At 26.1% G+C, this 19679-nt stretch overlaps 1 protein-coding gene across 6 annotated transcripts in view; it reads right to left on the bottom strand.

Annotated features, from left to right (window-relative positions):
- LOC127285527 (tyrosine-protein phosphatase 99A) overlaps nt 1-19679 on the bottom strand; it is a 408337-nt gene that overhangs the window by 115658 nt on the left and 273000 nt on the right. For all 6 annotated transcript variants that reach the window (XM_051311615.1, XM_051311616.1, XM_051311617.1 and 3 more), the window contains exon 3: nt 393-516. In XM_051311615.1, coding sequence (XP_051167572.1) covers nt 393-516 — 124 coding nt within the window. The remainder of the gene's footprint in view (nt 1-392; nt 517-19679) is intronic.

The following is a 19679-nucleotide window of genomic DNA, read 5'->3' as shown; positions in this document are numbered from 1 at the left end:
TCTTCATCAATGTTAAGCCAACGTTATCGTGGTAGTGATTCTCTTTCAGACTTTGATCTGTACCTGACATGAGATTGAGTACCGTTTCAATGAAACCCGACAATCAACCCCAACTCTTTTTCATCGCAAAAAAATTTAAGTGCAGTTGCGTTCGTAGAAACGAACTTGCAAAAAAATAAATAAAAAAAAAAAAAATGGAAAAATTCCTCCCCAAACAATCAGTTTTTTGAACTTCGATTAATTACGGATTAAAAATCCAAAATGAATGAAATATAAAAATTATTCTAGGGATTAAAAAATCCAAAAAAAAAAATGATTCATCGAACATAACTTAATAAAAATCAAATATTTAAAATTATTTAAAAAGGAGAAAATAAATTTTAAAGACTCACCGAACATACACGACGTAATGAGAAATTGGATTGTTGTGGAAATTTGCACTGGGAGCCCATGAGAGTTCAACTGAACGTGAGGTAAACGATTTCACCATTGGACGTTCAGGTGCATCTGGTACGTCTGGAAAAAGAGGAGAGAATAAATCTATTATTAAACTCGAGTGTTTAAGGTACAACATGAGATTTAAAATTCTTTGTATCCTTTGAATTTACAAAATGTTGACACTTGCGCAAAAACATCAAATGGAGACGTACAAAAGGGACTATCCTCTTTTTTGAATATTAAAAAAAAAGTGTCTTTGTAAATAAAATAAAATTAATAAAAGCGTTCAATTTCTATTTCAACACTTGTCAAAAATTACAAAATATCTTATATGACGTTTATCCATTTTATTTATTCTTTTTTTTTGAAAAAAAAATGTTCGACAATTCAAAATCGATTTCAACAATTTTAACACATTTTTTCCATCTACATATGTGAAGAAAACGTTTGTTCCGAACAAACAAAATATATTTTTCCAATTCACTGATAGAATTTGTTGAAAAAAAGAATTTATTTTGCTTTCTTATAGAGGAAGTATTTGGATATTTTATTCTATAAAAATATTTATTTACTCTTCTGTAAATATTTTTCACAATAATCAAAATATAGAAATAAAAAAATTATCAATTTGGTATCAAAAAAAATAGGAAGAAGAAATTTTATTCACTAGAGAGAACAAAAATCCAATATTTATAGAAAAATAAAAACAATTTTTTTCCAACACTGCATAAAAACATCAATTTTTCTTAATTTTTCCAATGGAAAATAATAGAATTTTTGTTAACTTGATTTTTAATATCCTGTGCTTGAAAATGACAAAAAAAAAAATATTTTGAAAGAAATAAAAATTTGATGTAATATTTAAAAATTTTTTTTACTGAGAAAAATGCAGATGCAAAAAATTGTTATTTATAAATTATAAATAAGTAAAGAAATATTTATTATTAATTTGTAAATTAATCAACAATGGAATTTGATATTTTCAATTTCCACTTTTATGACCATAAACGTTCCCTTTTGTGAACTTAATGTAAACAAATGGGATTCGCAGGTATGAAAGTAATAAAATTCTTAAAATTTCTTCCGACACATTTTACTTAATAATTTCAAATATTTAAATTTAATTATATTTTTATTTGATAGAAGACTAGAATTTTTATTAAATTATTTTTTAATTTTCCCTACTTTGTAAGGGACAACAAAATTTTCGTAAAAACAAAAAAATTGATATATTAAATTTATTTTTAATTACTATTTTTTTAATTATTTATAAAAAAATATATATATTTCTAACCTTATCGTCCAACACAAAGTAGGGGAGACCGAGGAGGAAAGTAACAGAGGAGGAAAGTAACAAAGCTTATAACTTTTAAACAAATTATCGGATAGACATGGTTCAAACATATTTTTAGTCGGCACTGTTCCCCCTTCCTCCTCCATAGTGTGTCCGAGCCTGACAGGAAAGGTTAGGTCTGATTCCGGTGTGACGTGCAGAAAAAACGTCAAAAGTAAGTTTTCGTTCAAATTTTCAAAGTCTCGTATTTCTTTAATTTTATTGTTTTTCAAAATGTGCCTTTCGTTATTTTGTAGCCTTATTATCTGTCTTTAAGTTGTGCTTAAACAAACAATTTAACAGTTGTGTAGTTTTAACTTTTTTGTTGACATACAAGAAAAAATCGACCGAGGAGGAAAGTAACACGCTACTTTTCTCCTGTTGTCGATATTGTCCATGTTTTAATTAATGATTGAAGCAAATCGTATTTAATTTTACGAATAACAGAGATTTATTTAAGAAAAACCTGTGATCTAGGTAAGCATAAAATATCTTTAAGAAAAAAAATGAGCTAAATTCATAAAATGTTCGAAATATGTGCTAAATATGTCCCAAATATGTGCCAAATAAGTATAAAGGGTACTTAAACTTTTATGTGTTCCTAATAAAAATATTTCTAATTAATAATAGTCATTAGTCTAAAGAATTTTACATAATTTGATACTGTTACTTTCCTCCTAGGAGCTTGTTACTTTCCTCCTCGGGGGTGAGGAGGAAAGTAACAGATGAAGAGCTTGCGTAAAAGTTATACTGTGAACTGTCAATTTATTATAAATGTTTAATTCAAATTTTATTTAAAAGGTGAATGTCCAAGCTTTCATTTAATATATTGGACAAATTTATCCGACAAATATTTTTAATGCTAGCATAAAAAAACTGATTTTTGTTACTTTCCTCCTCGGTCTCCCCTATTATAAATTTTCAGCCAGATTTGTAAGAAACGCTCGCGATTTAAAAAAATTTCGAACATTCCCGAAACGATGTATTTAAATTACAAAAAAAACAAACTACTTTTCCCTAAAAATTTCCAACGTACGCGGTTTTTAAAATTTCGAATACACCCGAAAAAAAATTAACTAAAAATAAAAAGAAATTAGTAAAAAAAATATTTTCGTTCGCGAATTAGAAAAAAAATCGAGCACTCCCGAAATAATTTACTATTTAAATGTGAAAATATTAATTATTAAATAAAAAAAAAAGTTAGCAAAAGAAAAATTTTATTTTTAAAATTACTTTACACTCCCGTTGACCACGTCTAACCAGGTCAATACACGAATTGTAACTGATTGAATTTGATATTTTTCATCCCGACTTTTATGACCTTAACATTCCCTTTGTGCACTTGAATGTAAACATACAGCTCGGGATTCGCAGGTATATAAAGATATAATAAAATTCCAAAAATTGAACACATTTAAATAATTTGAAATTATTATTTGTAAATTTAAATATTATTCGATATTTTTATTTTATATTTAAATTTTTATAATTTTTTTTTTATTAATTATATTATTCATTACATTGTTATTAAATAATTTCAGGAATTATTTAATAAATATTTGTTTCATTATTGATTTTTTTAATTTTGAAGAATACACTCGGCATAAAAAAAAGCTTTTAAGTATACAAAAAAAGTCACGACGGAAAACGTTAACTCTTGACAGGAATTTGTCATAGAGGTCAAAGAGGATATGAGAAGGCACAGCATGTTTTTTTTTTTTTTTTCTTTTTTTTTTGAGGTCAAAAGGTGTCTTCTCTCATTTGTTAGAGATCTTATGCAACGTGCGCGCAATATCATATCGCAGTGTGCAAGCTGCGCATATTAAAACGTCCTGTGCAATATACCCGACCTCTTATCCGATGGCATGTCTCCCCCTCGGCCAAACGCGATCGGTGATTAACGAGCACACATCCTTAGGGACATTTGTACTTTAACTTTCGATGATCAAACGTTAGAGGCAATTCAGCAATTCGATTGCTTTACTCGTTTTTTTTTTTTTTTTTTTTTTTTATTATTATTTTTAACCCAAACCATCGTAGAAGCTCATCCATCAAACAGGATTTCCAGCCAATTTAAAATTGACAGCTTCTTTGAGAAAAAAAAAAAATGCCTATTTAGTAGCCAAATTAAGTCGTCATTTCCGAAAACTGTCGATAGCATAAAATACTTGTAGTTTACAATTTGATTTTGAAAAATTAATTTTTTTAATTTGTAAATTAAAAAAAATTTTTTTAATCATTTTCATTTTTTTTATTTTGATATTTTTAGAAAACTATTTTGTTTTTTTTTATTTTTACTATCGGTAATTAGAGTAATTTTATAATTAGTATAAAGCAGTCACAGTCAGCAAAATTTATTAAAATTCATCTAATTCTCAATTAAGTAGTACAAAGGAGTTTTAGTCAGACAAAGCGTTGATATTATTGTAATTTCAGTTATAGTAATTATAATAATTTTTCAAATAGTACAAGTTAATTTTAATCAGAAAAAATGTTTAAAATTCTGATGATTTCTTTATTTAGTAGTAAAAGTTAGTTTTAGACAGACAAAATACATATATAAATATTACTGAAATACTTGTAATTTTAGAAATTGTACATGCAAATATATAACTTAGAAAAAAAAGTTTATATTCTTCGAATTTTACTACGATTAATAAAAGTAAATTTTTAAGTAGTAAAAGTCAGTTTTAGTCAGCCAACTTGTTAAACATTTAATTTTTAAGTAACTAGTACAACTGAATTTCAGTTAGAGAAAATTCTTTTTATTTTACTATCGATAATCTGACTGATTTCTTAAGTAGTAAAAGTCGGGTTTAGTCAGCCAACCAGTGATAATTCTTCTAATTCTCAGACCAAAGTAGTACAAGTAAGTTTTAGTCAAACAAAAATTTCATATTCTCGTAATTTTATTATTGATATTTCGAGTAATTTTTTAAGTAGTACAAGTCAGTTTCAGTCAGACAAGTTGTTAAATTTCATTTAATTTTTAAATAACTAGTACAACTGAATTTCAGTCAAAGAAAATGTTTATATACTTTTTATTTTACTATCGATAATCTGACTGATTTCTTAAGTAGTAAAAGTCGGTTTTAGTCAGCCAATCAGTAATAAATCTTCTAATTTTCAGGCAAAAGTAGTACAAGTAAGTTTTAGTCAGACAAAAATTTTATATTCTCCTAATTTAATTATTGATATTTCGAGTAATTTTTTAAGTAGTACAAGTCAGTTTCAGTCAGACAAGTTGTTAAATTTCATTTAATTTTTAAATAACTAGTACAACTGAATTTCAGTCAAAGAAAATGTTTATATACTTTTTATTTTAGTATCGATAATCTGACTGATTTCTTAAGTAGTAAAAGTCGGTTTTAGTCAGCCAACCAGTAATAATAATTCTTCTAATTCTCAGGCAAAAGTAGTAAAAGTAAGTTTTAGCCAGACAAAAATTTTATATTCTCGTAATTTTATTATTGATATTTCGAGTAATTTTTTAAGTAGTACAAGTCAATTTCTCTCAGACAAAATGTTTATATTTCAGTAATTTTAGTATCAATAGAGCAATTTTTTAAATAGTAACGGCCAGTCATAGTCAGAGAATCTAATTTTTTTTTAAACTGTATTAAAAGTTATTTTTATCCAAAGTTTTTTTGAAATACTTCTAATTTTATAAATAGTAGTATAGGTAAATAGTAGTAAATATTAGTTTTTAAGCAGTAAACATAGATTTTAGTCAGTCAAAATAATTAAAATTCATCCAATTCTCAAATAAGTAGTACAAGTCAGTTTCAGTCAGACAAGTTGTTACATTTCATTTAATTTTTAAATAACTAGTACAACTGAATTTCAGTCAAAGAAAATGTTTATATACTTTTTATTTTAGTATCGATAATCTGACTGATTTCTTAAGTAGTAAAAGTCGGGTTTAGTCAGCCAACCAGTAATAATTCTTCTAATTCTCAGGCAAAAGTAGTACAAGTAAGTTTTAGTCAGACAAAAATATTATATTTTTAAAAATTTTATATTCTCGTAATTTTATTATTGATATTTCGAGTAATTTTTTAAGTAGTACAAGTCAATTTCTCTCAGACAAAAATGTTTAAATTTCAGTAATTTTAGTATAAATAGAGCAATTTTTGAAATAGTAACGGACAGTCATAGTCAGACAATCAATTTTTTTTTAAACTGTATTAAAAATTTATTTTTATCCAAAGTTTTTTTGAAATACTTCTAATTTTATAAATAGTAGTATAGGTAAATAGTAGTATAGGTAAATATTAGTAAAATAGTAAATATTAGTAAATATTAGTTTTTAAGCAGTAAAAGTAAATTTTAGTCAGTCAAAATAATTAAAATTCATCCAATTCTCAAATAAGTAGTACAAGTCACTTTCAGTCAGACAAGTTGTAAATTTTAGTAATATCATTCCTAGTAGTAAAAGTTAAATACAGTTAGACAAAACGGTAAGTTTCTATCAATTTTTTTTTTTTGTATTTTTCTTCAACTTTTACCACAAAAAAAAGAGTATAATTAACCACGAAACACGATAATTAAAAGATGTTTTTTGATTAATTAGTCACAAGATTGAAGTTTCAATGTAGTTATATATACTTTTTACAAGTTTCAACGGTAGTTTATGATCCTCGGCTATGTGTATAAGTCGGTGGTTTCGCTCTTGAAACCTATGGCAAGTTTCTTCGTTTGAGCTCACGTCGCTCGACGTAATTTAATTCTGATTAGAATTCCCTGCACGACTGACATTATTAGCAAATATCTAATGAAGTATTCCACTGTGTTGGTGTATTCCACAGAATCCACACACGATATTCTCAAAATACATATATATATATATATATATATTTATAAAAAAATTGCATATTGAAAAAAATATTTATTTTGCGAAAATTATTTTGAAAAATGATGCAAAAAAAAAGAAGGGATTGCAAACTTTTGTAATTGGGAGATGAAAAATTTTTCCATTTTTTTTTTTTTTTTTGACCTCGTTTTCTTATACTTTCAAAGTGAATTCTCCGGGGCACGCTTACACGAAAATTTACGAGCGTCATTTTAAGAACTGTTTTCACCATGCTGAACCATACGGCACTTGAGGCATAAAACTATCTTTTATGCCCATTCGTCACTTAAAAACTTTACATTCACGCGTTTGCACTCGATCGGGTGACTTTATTGCGCACACAGCACGTAAAATGCTTATACATTTAATTAAACTCGAAAGGTAAAAAATGCATCTCAAAACTGTTTCTCTTTCTCTCCGTAGGCATAAAAAAAATTAATCGCCGCACAGGAGAGTAAAAAACAAAAAAACATCACTTCGTGAATTTCTTTTTTTTTCATCATTCAAGGTTTAAATAAAAAAAAATTATTTATTTTTATAATTTATAAGTTAAATATAAATAATTATTTACGATAATTTTTTTTTTTGTATTTTTTTTTGTGATAGTAAATGGGATGTTCATCAAGTTTTAATGTCTTTTGCCATTTTTACGACGCACACTTCAAATTAGTATGTATATAAAAAAAAAAAGAGGGGCATCATTTAATGGTACCCTTAAGAATTAGATAACACCCTTTTCATATCACTTTCTTAATACTTACATGTACATATATATATACATTTTCATTTTGCCCCAAGAGTGGTTTTACGGTTTACGCTTACCGGTATAAAATGCAAGACTCTCACGAGAAATGGGAACTGTATTTTTTATATGTACATTATGAAAGCCTATGGGAAATGGTTTTGTTTATCAGTCGAGTTTTTTCAAATGTAAATTAATAAACGTTAAATTTATATTTAAAAAGTAGAAGGCAAAAAAAAACATAATTTTTCAAAATAAGGAATTTTTTTCTTCTTTTAATTCTAAAATAATAATTATTGAATATATATTTTTCTTTATATTCTGTTTGTCTTTGTAAAAATAATAAAAAAAAAAAAAAACTAAAAAAAGGTTGACAAATATTTTACAATATTTATGTATTATTTTCTTGCTTCGTACTGTTTCTAAATAATCAAACTATTTTATCAACATTATATATGAGAATTGTATATTATAACAAAGTATGTTTTACAATGTTTCTCCAAATAGGAAAAAATATTCTCAAAGCAGTAAGATAGTATTACATTTCATGTTGTGCACAGAATACTAAAAAAAATATCTATATCACGATATAGAATATTCATTGTTATTTCAGAACACTGAGGATAATTACTATATTTTAGTAACTATTACAATTATTATTCAGAATATTATATTGAATATAATTACTATTATTAATTATTATTATATATAATTCTAATTATTACTATTATCATTATCATTATTATTAAAATATTTTGTATTATGAATTATTATTAATATATAATTGTTATTATAATTATTACCATTATTATTTTATAATTAATAAATATAACTAATAACTAAAAATTAAAACTAATAATTAAAATTATTAATTATTATTAATAATAAGAATAATTAATAATTTTGAATAAAGAAACATTTCGATTAGAACAAATCAGTTTAGATGAATTCAAAATGATTTCTGCAATAGCCAAGAAAATATTTGACAATAAAGTTGAAATTATTTCTCTAATCTGAATCGCAGTATATCCTAATATAGAATAATTATGTACCTGAAATTTCATCAGTCTAATTCAGACCAGTGAACAAGAAAATGGTATACTGTAATGCTTCCATTATCGGTTACATTTTCTTCTCCCAAAGGGTTGAGTTTGTAGCGAAATTTCCTGATGAAACAATCCACCAGATCCGGTTATCCGGCTAGAATGCTTTATACTTGATAGCGAACTGGATTTAAAAAAAAAAAATAAAAATAAAGAAATAAAAAGTGTTTAAAAATTCTGAACTTGGCACACTTTATTGAAATGGATTTAAAATTTTTCACATTTTTTTTTCTCCTTTTTTTGAGGTAACAAAAAAATTTCTTTCTTATGGATAATAATAATAATAATAAATTATTCATTATAATTGGTGGCATAAGTAAAAAAAAAAAATTTAGTTTTTTGTTTTTATTTCAAAAACTTTTTTTATTTTTTTATTAATATACTTAATACTTTTAAAGTAATTTTTTAAAACTACTATTTTCTTAGTAAAAATATTTAAAAAAGTAAAACTTGTTTCAAAGTAGTGTAAAAAAAAAATTTTTTTTTAAGAAAAAAGAAAACAAAATTAATATAATAATAAAATTAAAAGATATGAGTCGTAAAAAGAGATGAAAGTGGAAAAAGCCCCAACTTTTTATATACCTTCATTTCATCTTCTTCAAAAATCTCCAACAAAAAGAATACAAAATTATTATACATTACATTCTTTTTTTTTTTTAAATATTTTTTAACAAAAAGAAACACTATTTTCTTTTCATTCTAAAGTAGAAATTAAACTAAAAAAAAATAAATTATTTTTTTCATTTAAAAAAAGAAAAAAAAATTGATATATTTTTCGTCGTTGATTTGTTTGTAAAGAAAACAAAAACCGCGAAAAAGGTGTCGCGGATGAAAAATATGTCCAACGTAAGCTTCTCTTATTAAGGTTGCGTAAAATTCTTGAATACTCAGAATTCTTGGGTTTCATGAAAGAAGAAAAAAAAGAGAGAAAAAAAACCTCGCAAGCAGCATAAACAGAATTACAAGAGAGAAATAGAGAGAGAGAGAGGGGGGGGGGTGAAATCCGAGTCTCAAAAATATAAGTTTACTTAGTGGGGAAAATGTCAGAAATGCATCGCTTTTGTAAATATTTTACTTCTAGCTCTCTCTCTCTCTCTTTCTCTCGCTCTCTTGAGAGCAAAAGAGACTTTGAGCATGTTTGACGAGATGCAAAAAGTATACAATTAATTGCTCAAAGATAAATACACTCATTGCTTATTTTCTCTTTTGTGAAAACACCCTTTATAAAATATATATATTCAATTACAATTCTTTTTGATAATTTTACAAAATATACATTTAAATAAAAAATTAATTTCATTAATTCAATTATTTCTAATAATTAAATATTACTTAATAATTCATTCAATTATTTCTTTCTTCATTACGTATTTATTTACTTTCTTAAAAAAAAAGGAGAAGTATTCTAATTTATATAAGTTTAAATCAAAATCTTTTCTTTTTTTTTTGTTTTAACTAAAAAATTTTCAAGATAAAAATTAATTTTTTTTTTTTTTTAAATTTTTACTAAATTTTTTAAGAGGCTGCAGTGAGGTGAAAATAGAAGAGGAATTTTCCTCTCAATATAATAAAACATTGTTTCTTTGTGTACATTTCACTTTTCTTTCAAATATTTTAAAATTCTATTCTTTTCCTTCTTTCTAAATTCACGTAAATTTCTCATCAATTCTCGACATTTATTCAGAGTTCGATTTGAAACTTTTTGTAATATATCGACAGTTCAATTCTATATGTAATATGAATTATCCATGTTGATATAGGTATTTGTAAATTCATGACAGTGAATATCGTTTCTCGTTTTGATTCTACTACAATGCGAATGTTAAAAATATTATTTATATACATAAAATCGTTTTGATGTTCAATTTTAACATTTGTATGTTACACATATAATTTATGCAATTCTAAATAACAAGAGCAATAATAATAATAATAATAATAATAATAATAATAATAATAATAATAATAATAATAATAATAATAATAATAATATGAATAATAATAATAAGAAGAAGAATAAGAATAATAATAATAATAATAATAATAAAAATAATAAAAAATAATAAAAAATAATAGAAAATAATAATAATATTCTTGTTAATATAAATATAAACAACAGCGATCAATATAATGATGAGAGTCATTTAACGAATAATGCTAAAGGCTTCTAAATGCATTAACTGCATTACCGATAACTGAAGCAATTATATTACGTCAGTCTACAGGACTTTAATCACTTTTGCACAGCGTTGCTCCGAAAACTCGTTACCTAATGCAAGACGTAAAATCGTCGGGAGAGAAAATGTCGGATGATAAATACCATAGGAAAATTCAAGTGAAGGAGAGTACGAGATATGTCAAGAGTTGTTTATTACCAGGGACACTGGCATTTTTTAAATTGTTTCCTTCATCGTGCACAATAAAAAAAAAAAAGTGCGATTTTTTTAATCAACTTTCATTTCATTAGACACAAAAAAAAAAAAAAAAGATGTGGCGAGGAGAGTCAGATCTTCATTATAATGATTTCAGCAAACATTCATATAAATAAATATCATAATTATTGATTATAATTATCCCTCAAAAAAATTATTTATCTATCTATTTATTTATTTATAAATTTGTTTATCTATTTATTTATTCAATTATACGGGAAGAGCACTTTCGTGAATAATTTTAATTTTACACCCTAAAAAAAGTAATCTTTATTCTAGCGAATTCCTCTTAATTTGATGCATATTTTCCTCTTATATATTGTATCAAAAAGTAATAGTCTTCACTTGAGAGGATTTTCCTCTCGCATATAATTATGATTATAAACTGATAAAGAAAAGCTATTATCATGCACTAAATTAAATATCTTTAATTAAATATTAAATATAATTAATGATTTACTCTCTAAATCTGAATTAGTAAAAATGTTTACTAATTTAAATTAGTGACTCACTTTTTGCTTTAGAATTAGTTAAATTTTACTAATTGTTAGTAAAAGTTACTAATAATTAGTAAAATTTTACTAATTGAGAAGCAAAAAGTGAGTTACTAATTCAAATTAGTAAACTTTTTTACTAATTCAGATTTAGAGAGTATAGTTATAATTACTTACATTAATTAATAGATTTGTTTATTTATTTAATTTTAATTCAATGTTTTTCACATCAGAACCTCAAAAAAAATTGTTTTGTTTTATTATTAGTCATCAAAGAATAAAAATATTCTACATTCAAGTGAAATACTTTTGTTTTAAGAGGAAAAATTGAGAGGATATTAGAAGAGGATTTTTCCTCTAAAATATAAGATTACTTTTTTCACGGTGTAAAAAATTATCCTTGAGGAAAATAAAAGTAAACAACCAAGTTGTTCGTTTTTGTGAGAAATAAATTTTCTAATTAAAAACTTGATGAAAGGCTGCTTTAAAATTTTTGTTGATTCCCCTGGCTTTAAGAATAAAAAAAAAAAAAAAAAAAAAAAGGGAAGACGACGGCCTTTGCTCTTGAAAGTATGCGCGATCCATTATGCGTCAGACAAAAGGTTTTTCGACTACAAACCGCTTCTCTTTTATAAATCAAACTGAAGACATTCCTTAGGCCCCCCTTTCCCCTTTTTCGTTCCTGACACGAAAAATAGGAGAGTTTCACCCTCACCGCGCTGCATGTAACCCCGATTCGATATATTATACTTAGTATAAATTTTGCTGCTGCTTCTTCTTCTTCTTCTTCCACCAACTGAGAGGTCGAGGTATTACTTGTCGAGTGTTGGCGTCTCACACATAAACATTTTTATACATATATATAAAATACAAAAATGTCTCTTAGGCACTTGTAACAGTCAGAAACGTACACAACGTTTCATAATGTAAATCTTTGCACCACATGTGTATTTGTACTATATATATATATATATGTATATATGAATGTTATTTGTTGTCGTTCTGACAACTCTTGGCAAATTTCCACCAGGTTCGCCCATGAGTTCTTTGGATGAGGGGGAGGGGAGGAGAGGATTTAGAAGAGAAAAGAGAGGGGGAGGGAGGTGAAGGGGGTACGTGTTATCTTTTGTCTTGAAATAATTGTTTCCTGCTGCATCTGTCGCTTTGGTTTCTGTGGCATCTGTTTACTACCACAAATATGGGTCCTTCTTCTCTTTCTCTCTCTCTCTCTCTTTCAACGTTGTTGTAATCCGAATTTTCCCTAAGTCCTATAAAGAGAAAATGCAACGAGCCTTCAGGCTTTCATGACCCACTAACTCAAAATATTTCTTTGCCCCGGGAAAAATATTTTTCTCTCTTTCTTTATTTGAGTCCAGTGGAAATTTAACTCAAAAGCCATCAAAAGGAAGATGAGACCAGAAGTAGACGAAACGTAATTGAGAGACTAATTTTGTTAGTTTATGAGCTTTATATAAGAGAGAAAATTCTCGAGCATAAATGATAATAACTTCATTTGGAGATTCATAATTTATATGATAATTCATAGTCTCTTTCTCTCTTCTTTTTTTTTCTCTCTCTCTCTCTCTACCCTAAGACGATCTTCTCTAAGTCCATTTCTCTAGACTTCGATTAATTAAAAAAAAAAGAAAAAAATCTTTTGTTAAATTGACAATACATTTTATTTAAATTTTTTCAATTTATCGTAGTCAAATAAATATACGAAAAAAAATATTTGTTTTAATCAATTTGTTACATGCATGAAGAAAATAAAAAAAGTTAAACGATTTCTTTTGTATTTAATAACAACGTTCTAAATAATGTTTAAAATTTTCTAAAATAAAAAAATTTTTTCGATTAAAAACAAATTTTTGGAAAAAAGACGATAAAAATTTTTTTTTTTGGGGAATTTTTTAAAATCCTTTGGTCAGATTTGAGAAATTAATATGATAAATGAGTCTACCAAATATTATCTAAATCCATTAAAATCTGTTAAAGTTATCTTCTAAACAAAAAAGGAATCCACACACACACACATACATCAGGACACTGAGAAAAAAGGTTTGAGCTGACAACCAAATATTTCATTCAATATATGTGCAACTAAAATTTTTTTGTTGACACAACTAAACTTTAGTTGACAACAACCAAAGTTTGTTTCAGACGACTAAATAAGAAAATGAAAAAAAATTTGATAGTCTCAACCAAACTTTGGTTGATGTCAACTAAAGTTTAGTTGTGTCAACCAAAAAATTTTAGTTGCACATATATTAAATGAAATATTTGGTTGTCAGCTCAAACCTTTTTTCTCAGTGGACAATTGATCAGGATCTCATATATATATATATATATATATATATATATATATATATGACCTTGACTTGACCTTCAAATGACCTTGAATGACCTTCAAATGACATTGAACGATCTTGACTTGACATTGACCTTGAGTCATACTTTTAAAACACTTCTAAATTTTTTCAGTGGTTCAAATAAATAATTAGCCAGACATTCTATAAATGTTTCAAATTTTCTCAGTAGTATCACTCAGTAGTACAGTAGTGCAGTAGTACAAATAAATATTTTGTTAGACACGTTGACAATATTGTCAGTAGTACAAGTAAATATTTAGTTGGACAGGTTTGCAATTTTGTTAGTAATACAAGTAAATATTTAGTCAGACATTCTTGATTTGACCTTCAAGTGACCTTGAATGACCTTGACTTGACCTTCAAATGACCTTGAATGACCTTGACTTGACCTTCAAATGACCTTGAATGACCTTGACTTGACCTTCAAATGACCTTGAATGACCTTGAATGACCTGGAATTGACCTTGACCTTGAGTCATACTTTTAAAGCACTTCTAAATTTTTTCAGTGGTTCAAATAAATATTTTGCCAGACATTCTAAATGTTTGAAATTTTCTCAGTAGTATCACTTGGTAGTATTACTCAGCAGTAGTACAAGTAAATATTTTGTTAGACACGTTCTTTCTAAAAAAAATCGAATAAAATTGATTATACTTATTCTCTTGCAATTTAGGTTCAATTGGTAGGTTTTTTTGAAGGTAGTTTGTGTTGTTTGAAGGTAAAAAATAATAGCGACATGCTGTTTAATTTTATTTGACTATGTAAGGAATTTTTTCATTTTCCAGGAAAACAACCATTTTAAACAAGTTGTTTTATAGTCTCTTTCTCTCTTTTTTTTCTCTCTCTCTCTCTCTCTACCCTAAGACGATCTTCTCTAAGTCCATTTCTCTAGACTTCGATTAATTAAAAAAAAAAAAAAAAATTTTTTTTTGATAAATTGACAATACCTTTTATTTAACTTTTTTCAATTTATCGTAGTCAAATAAATATACGAAAAAAATTATTTGTTTTAATCAATTTGTTTCATGCATGAAGAAAAGAAAAAAAGTTAATGGATTTCTTTTGTATTCAATAACAACGTTCTAAATAATGTTTATTTTTTTTAAACAATGTAAAATGGAAAATTACTTTTTTTTTACAATGAAATTATACTTATTATTTTACTCTTGTTTTCTATTTTCTTTTTTCTCAAACCCATATCGATATGAAATGCTATTATTTCTAATTGAGTTATTCAAGGTTTAAAAATTTTAATGTAAAACTGAGATCCTTTTTTTTTTTTTAGGGGAGAGAAAAGAACTGTACGGATTTTTATGAAAATATAAGTGGAGTCTTCGTGTGCCTGAAGGCATTTGAAATCCAACACGAAATGAAATGGACACGTTCAATGTTTTTCTTTTGTTTCTTTTACCTCGTCGTCGTTGTCTTCCTTCCTTTTTTTTTCTTTTTTTTTTTTGGAAAAAAAAACCACCAGATGGTATCATTTTTCCAGGTTTGTTTAAAAATGAAACAATAATTTATACTTTGATGTCTGAATTTTTTACCATTTTCTCATATATGTATATATTATGAACATTTATAGTTGAGGAAATATGTAATAATATTTCATAAATATTAAATAATATTAATATAATTAATTTAAATTAAGAAAAATTTATATTTTCATTTGAAATTAGATAATTTTAATTAGAATTAAAATTAGATAATTCTATTTCTAGTATTAAATAAAAAAGGAAAATCTAATTATCATTTTGTAATTCTGATTAAAATGGGATAATATAGAAAATTATTTATTTGGACAGAAAAAATATTTCTTTGATTCCAAGAAAGTTTAAAAAAAAAAATCAAATTCGTTGCTGAGAAAAATTGTTTCTAATTTTTTTTTTGTTCCAAACCGTTTTTTTCATTAAAAAGAATTTTTTTTTATATTTTTCTCTCTCTTTGAAAGGATGCTATATTATTTTGAGCCCCGCGAGAATTGAATTTCGAAAACAATAATATTTGTGTGAATTGTGACCCTAGCAATTCAATTAATGGGGTTCTTACACAAGACTTTTGCAGAACTCAAGTGGCATTAAAGTAAGAGATTGCTTTTTTTTCATGGGGGGTGTCGACTATTATTTTTAACCATGTCTGACCAATACGAGTATATTTCTTCTAAACCTTAGAAATTCTTCCAAAAAATGTCTTGGCAAAAAAAAAATTACTTTCTCAAAATAAAATTTCTCAGAAAACAAAAAAAAGGATGAAAAATGTAAATTTTTTTTTTCTAATAATTTTTCCAACAAAATAGTGTTACAATTCCTAAAAATGTATATTCAAGGCGCTTTATTTTTTTTCTGATGTGAAAATTCCATTCGTCGTTGATTTAGTATAAGAACAAATATTTACTGTCTTTTTCCTTCTTCATGATATATAGAAGAACATAGACAAATATCCCAGAGGCTTACAGCCAGATTTCTAGTGGACAGTCAGTGCTTTTTTTTCCACCCTTGGTTTTTATACTTTTCTTCTTTTCAGTATAAAGTGAAACGTATAATATTTTCCTATTCTCATTAAACGCGGGTTCTTGAAAAAAAAATTTTCTATATATGTACAAAAGAAGAATTTATCCACATTTTGTAAAAATGGCAAATAATAAAAATATAATTTATATAAAAAAACTATTTTTTTTGCTAAAATAAAAAATGTTTCAAATATACGTTTTTTTCAAGTAGAAAAATATATTTTATTGTAAAATTAATTTGAATTAGAAAAAAAAAATTTTTTAAATAAAATAAAAAATACAATACATTTTATACGCATATGGTTTTAAATAAATTATCACCTTGGGAAATTAGTTTGTTTATTATACGAGTTTAGTGAAATATCTCTGTAATTATATAAACCATGTATAAGTATCTTTTGGGTGATGTTCGAAGTTTCGTAACCGCCCCCCCCACCCCTCTACTTGCAATTCCGTTTGTCAACTCAATAATTACCACTTGAGTTCGGGGCAACACACATGAGAAATGAACATTGTATCACATTCGAGTAGTACTTGCGGCAGGAACTCAAACTATTTGGCGGCAAGCGACTTTGGATTTAGTTCAGTAGTACACCTGTTAGGTCTCCAGGGCCCATGACTGTCGGTTATTCACACTACATCTATACATTAAAACCCCTCACACACTGCACGTGGCTCAACTTCAATGAAATGTGAACTTGGGGTTCATGCTGTGCATAAATGGAAACGCCCACGATTACCCTATTGCCCGATTATTCCAACAATCATGTATTTTCATTATATAGATAAATAATCATTTTCTATTGACCACTTGGTTCTCATTTATATCAAAATTAATAATAATAATAATAATTTATTTAATAAGTAAACAGGCATAAAAACCTTTTTTTTAAATACAACATATATACATTGACCATAAGAATTAATAATTATTTAATAACAACTCTCGCAGATTAGATGTAAATTTATTTCTTGGGGTCTCAAATAAATCAATGTTTGTTGACAATGAATTAGCCTCTCTAGTAACTCTACTTATGAGAGAATTAGATCCATAATTGGTTCTATGCGCGGATACATAAAAAAGTGAAGCATTTCTAAGTCGCTTTGTAGGCACAAAAAAATATAAACGTGACAGTAACTCTGGACATACAATTGACCCATGTATAAGTTTATATAAAAACAACAAATCATTGTACGCCAATACGGATTCAACCCTTGGTAAATTCAATTTGAGACGCAAATCACTATAATCATGACTATATCTATCATAGAAAATTCCATGTCTCTTAGCAGCGAAACGCAAAAACCTATTTTGAACCCTTTCTAATCTTGTGATTAGATAATCATAGTAAGGTGACCAAACGACTGATATATTCAGAAGTCCTTGCCTCACTAGAGAAAGAAAAAGAGTTCTAAGTACATGAGGGTTTTTAAAATCCGATATATTTCTTGTCACAAAACCAAGCATTCCAACAGACCTAGCAATAGCACTCGATATGTGTTCATTGAATAAAAAATTCTCGCACAGCAAAAGTCCAAGATCACTAACTTTATCAACTCTCTGTAAACAAAAATCATCAACCATATATCGATGCTTAGGAACAATAGTGCGTCCAGAAAAGGAAATTACAAAGCATTTTTTAATATTCAATGGTAAACAATTTAGGGAACACCAATTGGAAAGTCTATCAAGGTCAGCTTGAAAATTGACAAAGTCATTGTGGTCATGTATTTTTAAGAAAATTTTTAGATCGTCAGCATATAATAAAAACAAACAATATTCAAAAACTACTTTTACATCATTTATAAAAAGCAAAAACAATAATGGCCCAAGTACCGAGCCAATAATAACAAGTTGTAAATTCAGATGTTCATTACATGAACATTTTACTTCCTTTTTACGATTAGTAAAAAAATTTGCTTCCTCGTGAAGAAAGTATTAACATTGAAATAAACATACAAAAATAATATAATAATAATATAAACATTTCAGTACCTATAAATTTGAGTTAAATTTAAAGAATTAATGGAAGTTAAAAAATCAAAAATTCATATTTTAACCGAAATTTCTAAATATTAATGAAAAATAATATATAATTTATAATTATTTACAATTATATCGATTCGTTTTAATGCAAGGAACACAATTATTTTATATTTAAACTTGAATTTCAAAAAAATATAAAATTTTTCATCTAAAATGTGTATTTTCTATTTTTTAACTTTCATTAATTTATTAAATTTACCTCAAAATTTAAATTTTATATATACCAATCGATTCGTTTTCATGTATAAGGAATACAATTATTTCATCTATAAACTTAAATTTAAATAATCACAAAAATTTTATAGCCAAAATGTGAATTTTTGATTTTTTAACTTTTATTAATTCTTTAAATTTAAATTAAAACTATACTTTATATATACCGATCGATTTGTCTTGACGTATAAGGAATACAATTTTATTATATATAACCTTAAATTTTTCTATTTAAAAATTTTTCGATTAAAAAAAATTTTTTGAAAAAAAGATGATAAAATTTTTTTTTTGGGTATTTTTTAAAATCCTCACACACAAACACACGCATACATACATCCGGACAATTGATCAGGATGTCATATAACATGTTTCTATATAGAGAAAAATTTGTTTCCGACACTTTGAAAATTTTTATAAACGAAAGGAAGGAAGGAAGGAAGGAAAACATTCTATCCACAGTACAAGTAGTAGTACAAGTAAATATTTAGTTGGACGGGTTTGTAATTTTGTTAGAAATACAAGTAAATATTTAGTCAGACATTCTTGATTTGACCTTCAAACGACCTTCAAATGACCTTGAATGACCTTGATTTGACCTTCAAACGACCTTCAAATAACCTTGAATGACCTTGACTTGACCTTGACCTTGAGTCATACTTTTAAAGTACTTCTAAATTTTATCAGTGGTTCAAATAAATATTTAGCCAGACATTTTAATATTTGAAATTTTCTCAGTAGTATCACTCAGTAGTACAGTAGCACAAGTAAATATTTTTTTAGACACGTTTACAATATTGTCAGTAGTACAAGTAAATATTTAGTTGGACGGGTTTGCAATTAAGTTAGTAATACAAGTAAATATTTAGTCAGACATTCTTAATTTGACCTTCAAACGACCTTGAATGACCTTGACTTGACCTTCAAATGACCTTGACTTGACCTTGACCTTGAGTCATACTTTTAAAGCACTTTTAAATTTTTTCAGTAGTACAAGTAAATATTTAATTGGACGGGTTTGCAATTTTGTTAGTAATAATAGAAAAATAATAGCTACATGCTGTTTAATTTTTTTTGACTATGTAAGGAATTTTTTCATTTTCAGTAGTAAAAGACAATTATAGTCAGACATTGCTCTTGAAATAATTTTACT

The sequence above is a fragment of the Leptopilina boulardi genome, unplaced genomic scaffold (assembly GCF_019393585.1).
Source record: "Leptopilina boulardi isolate dan_hultmark-lab unplaced genomic scaffold, ZJU_Lbou_2.1 LbouV2_333, whole genome shotgun sequence".
Classification (NCBI taxonomy): Eukaryota; Metazoa; Arthropoda; class Insecta; order Hymenoptera; family Figitidae; genus Leptopilina; species Leptopilina boulardi.
The sequence above is the reverse complement of the archived record's forward strand: the minus strand, read 5'-3'. Positions and strand labels throughout refer to the sequence as shown.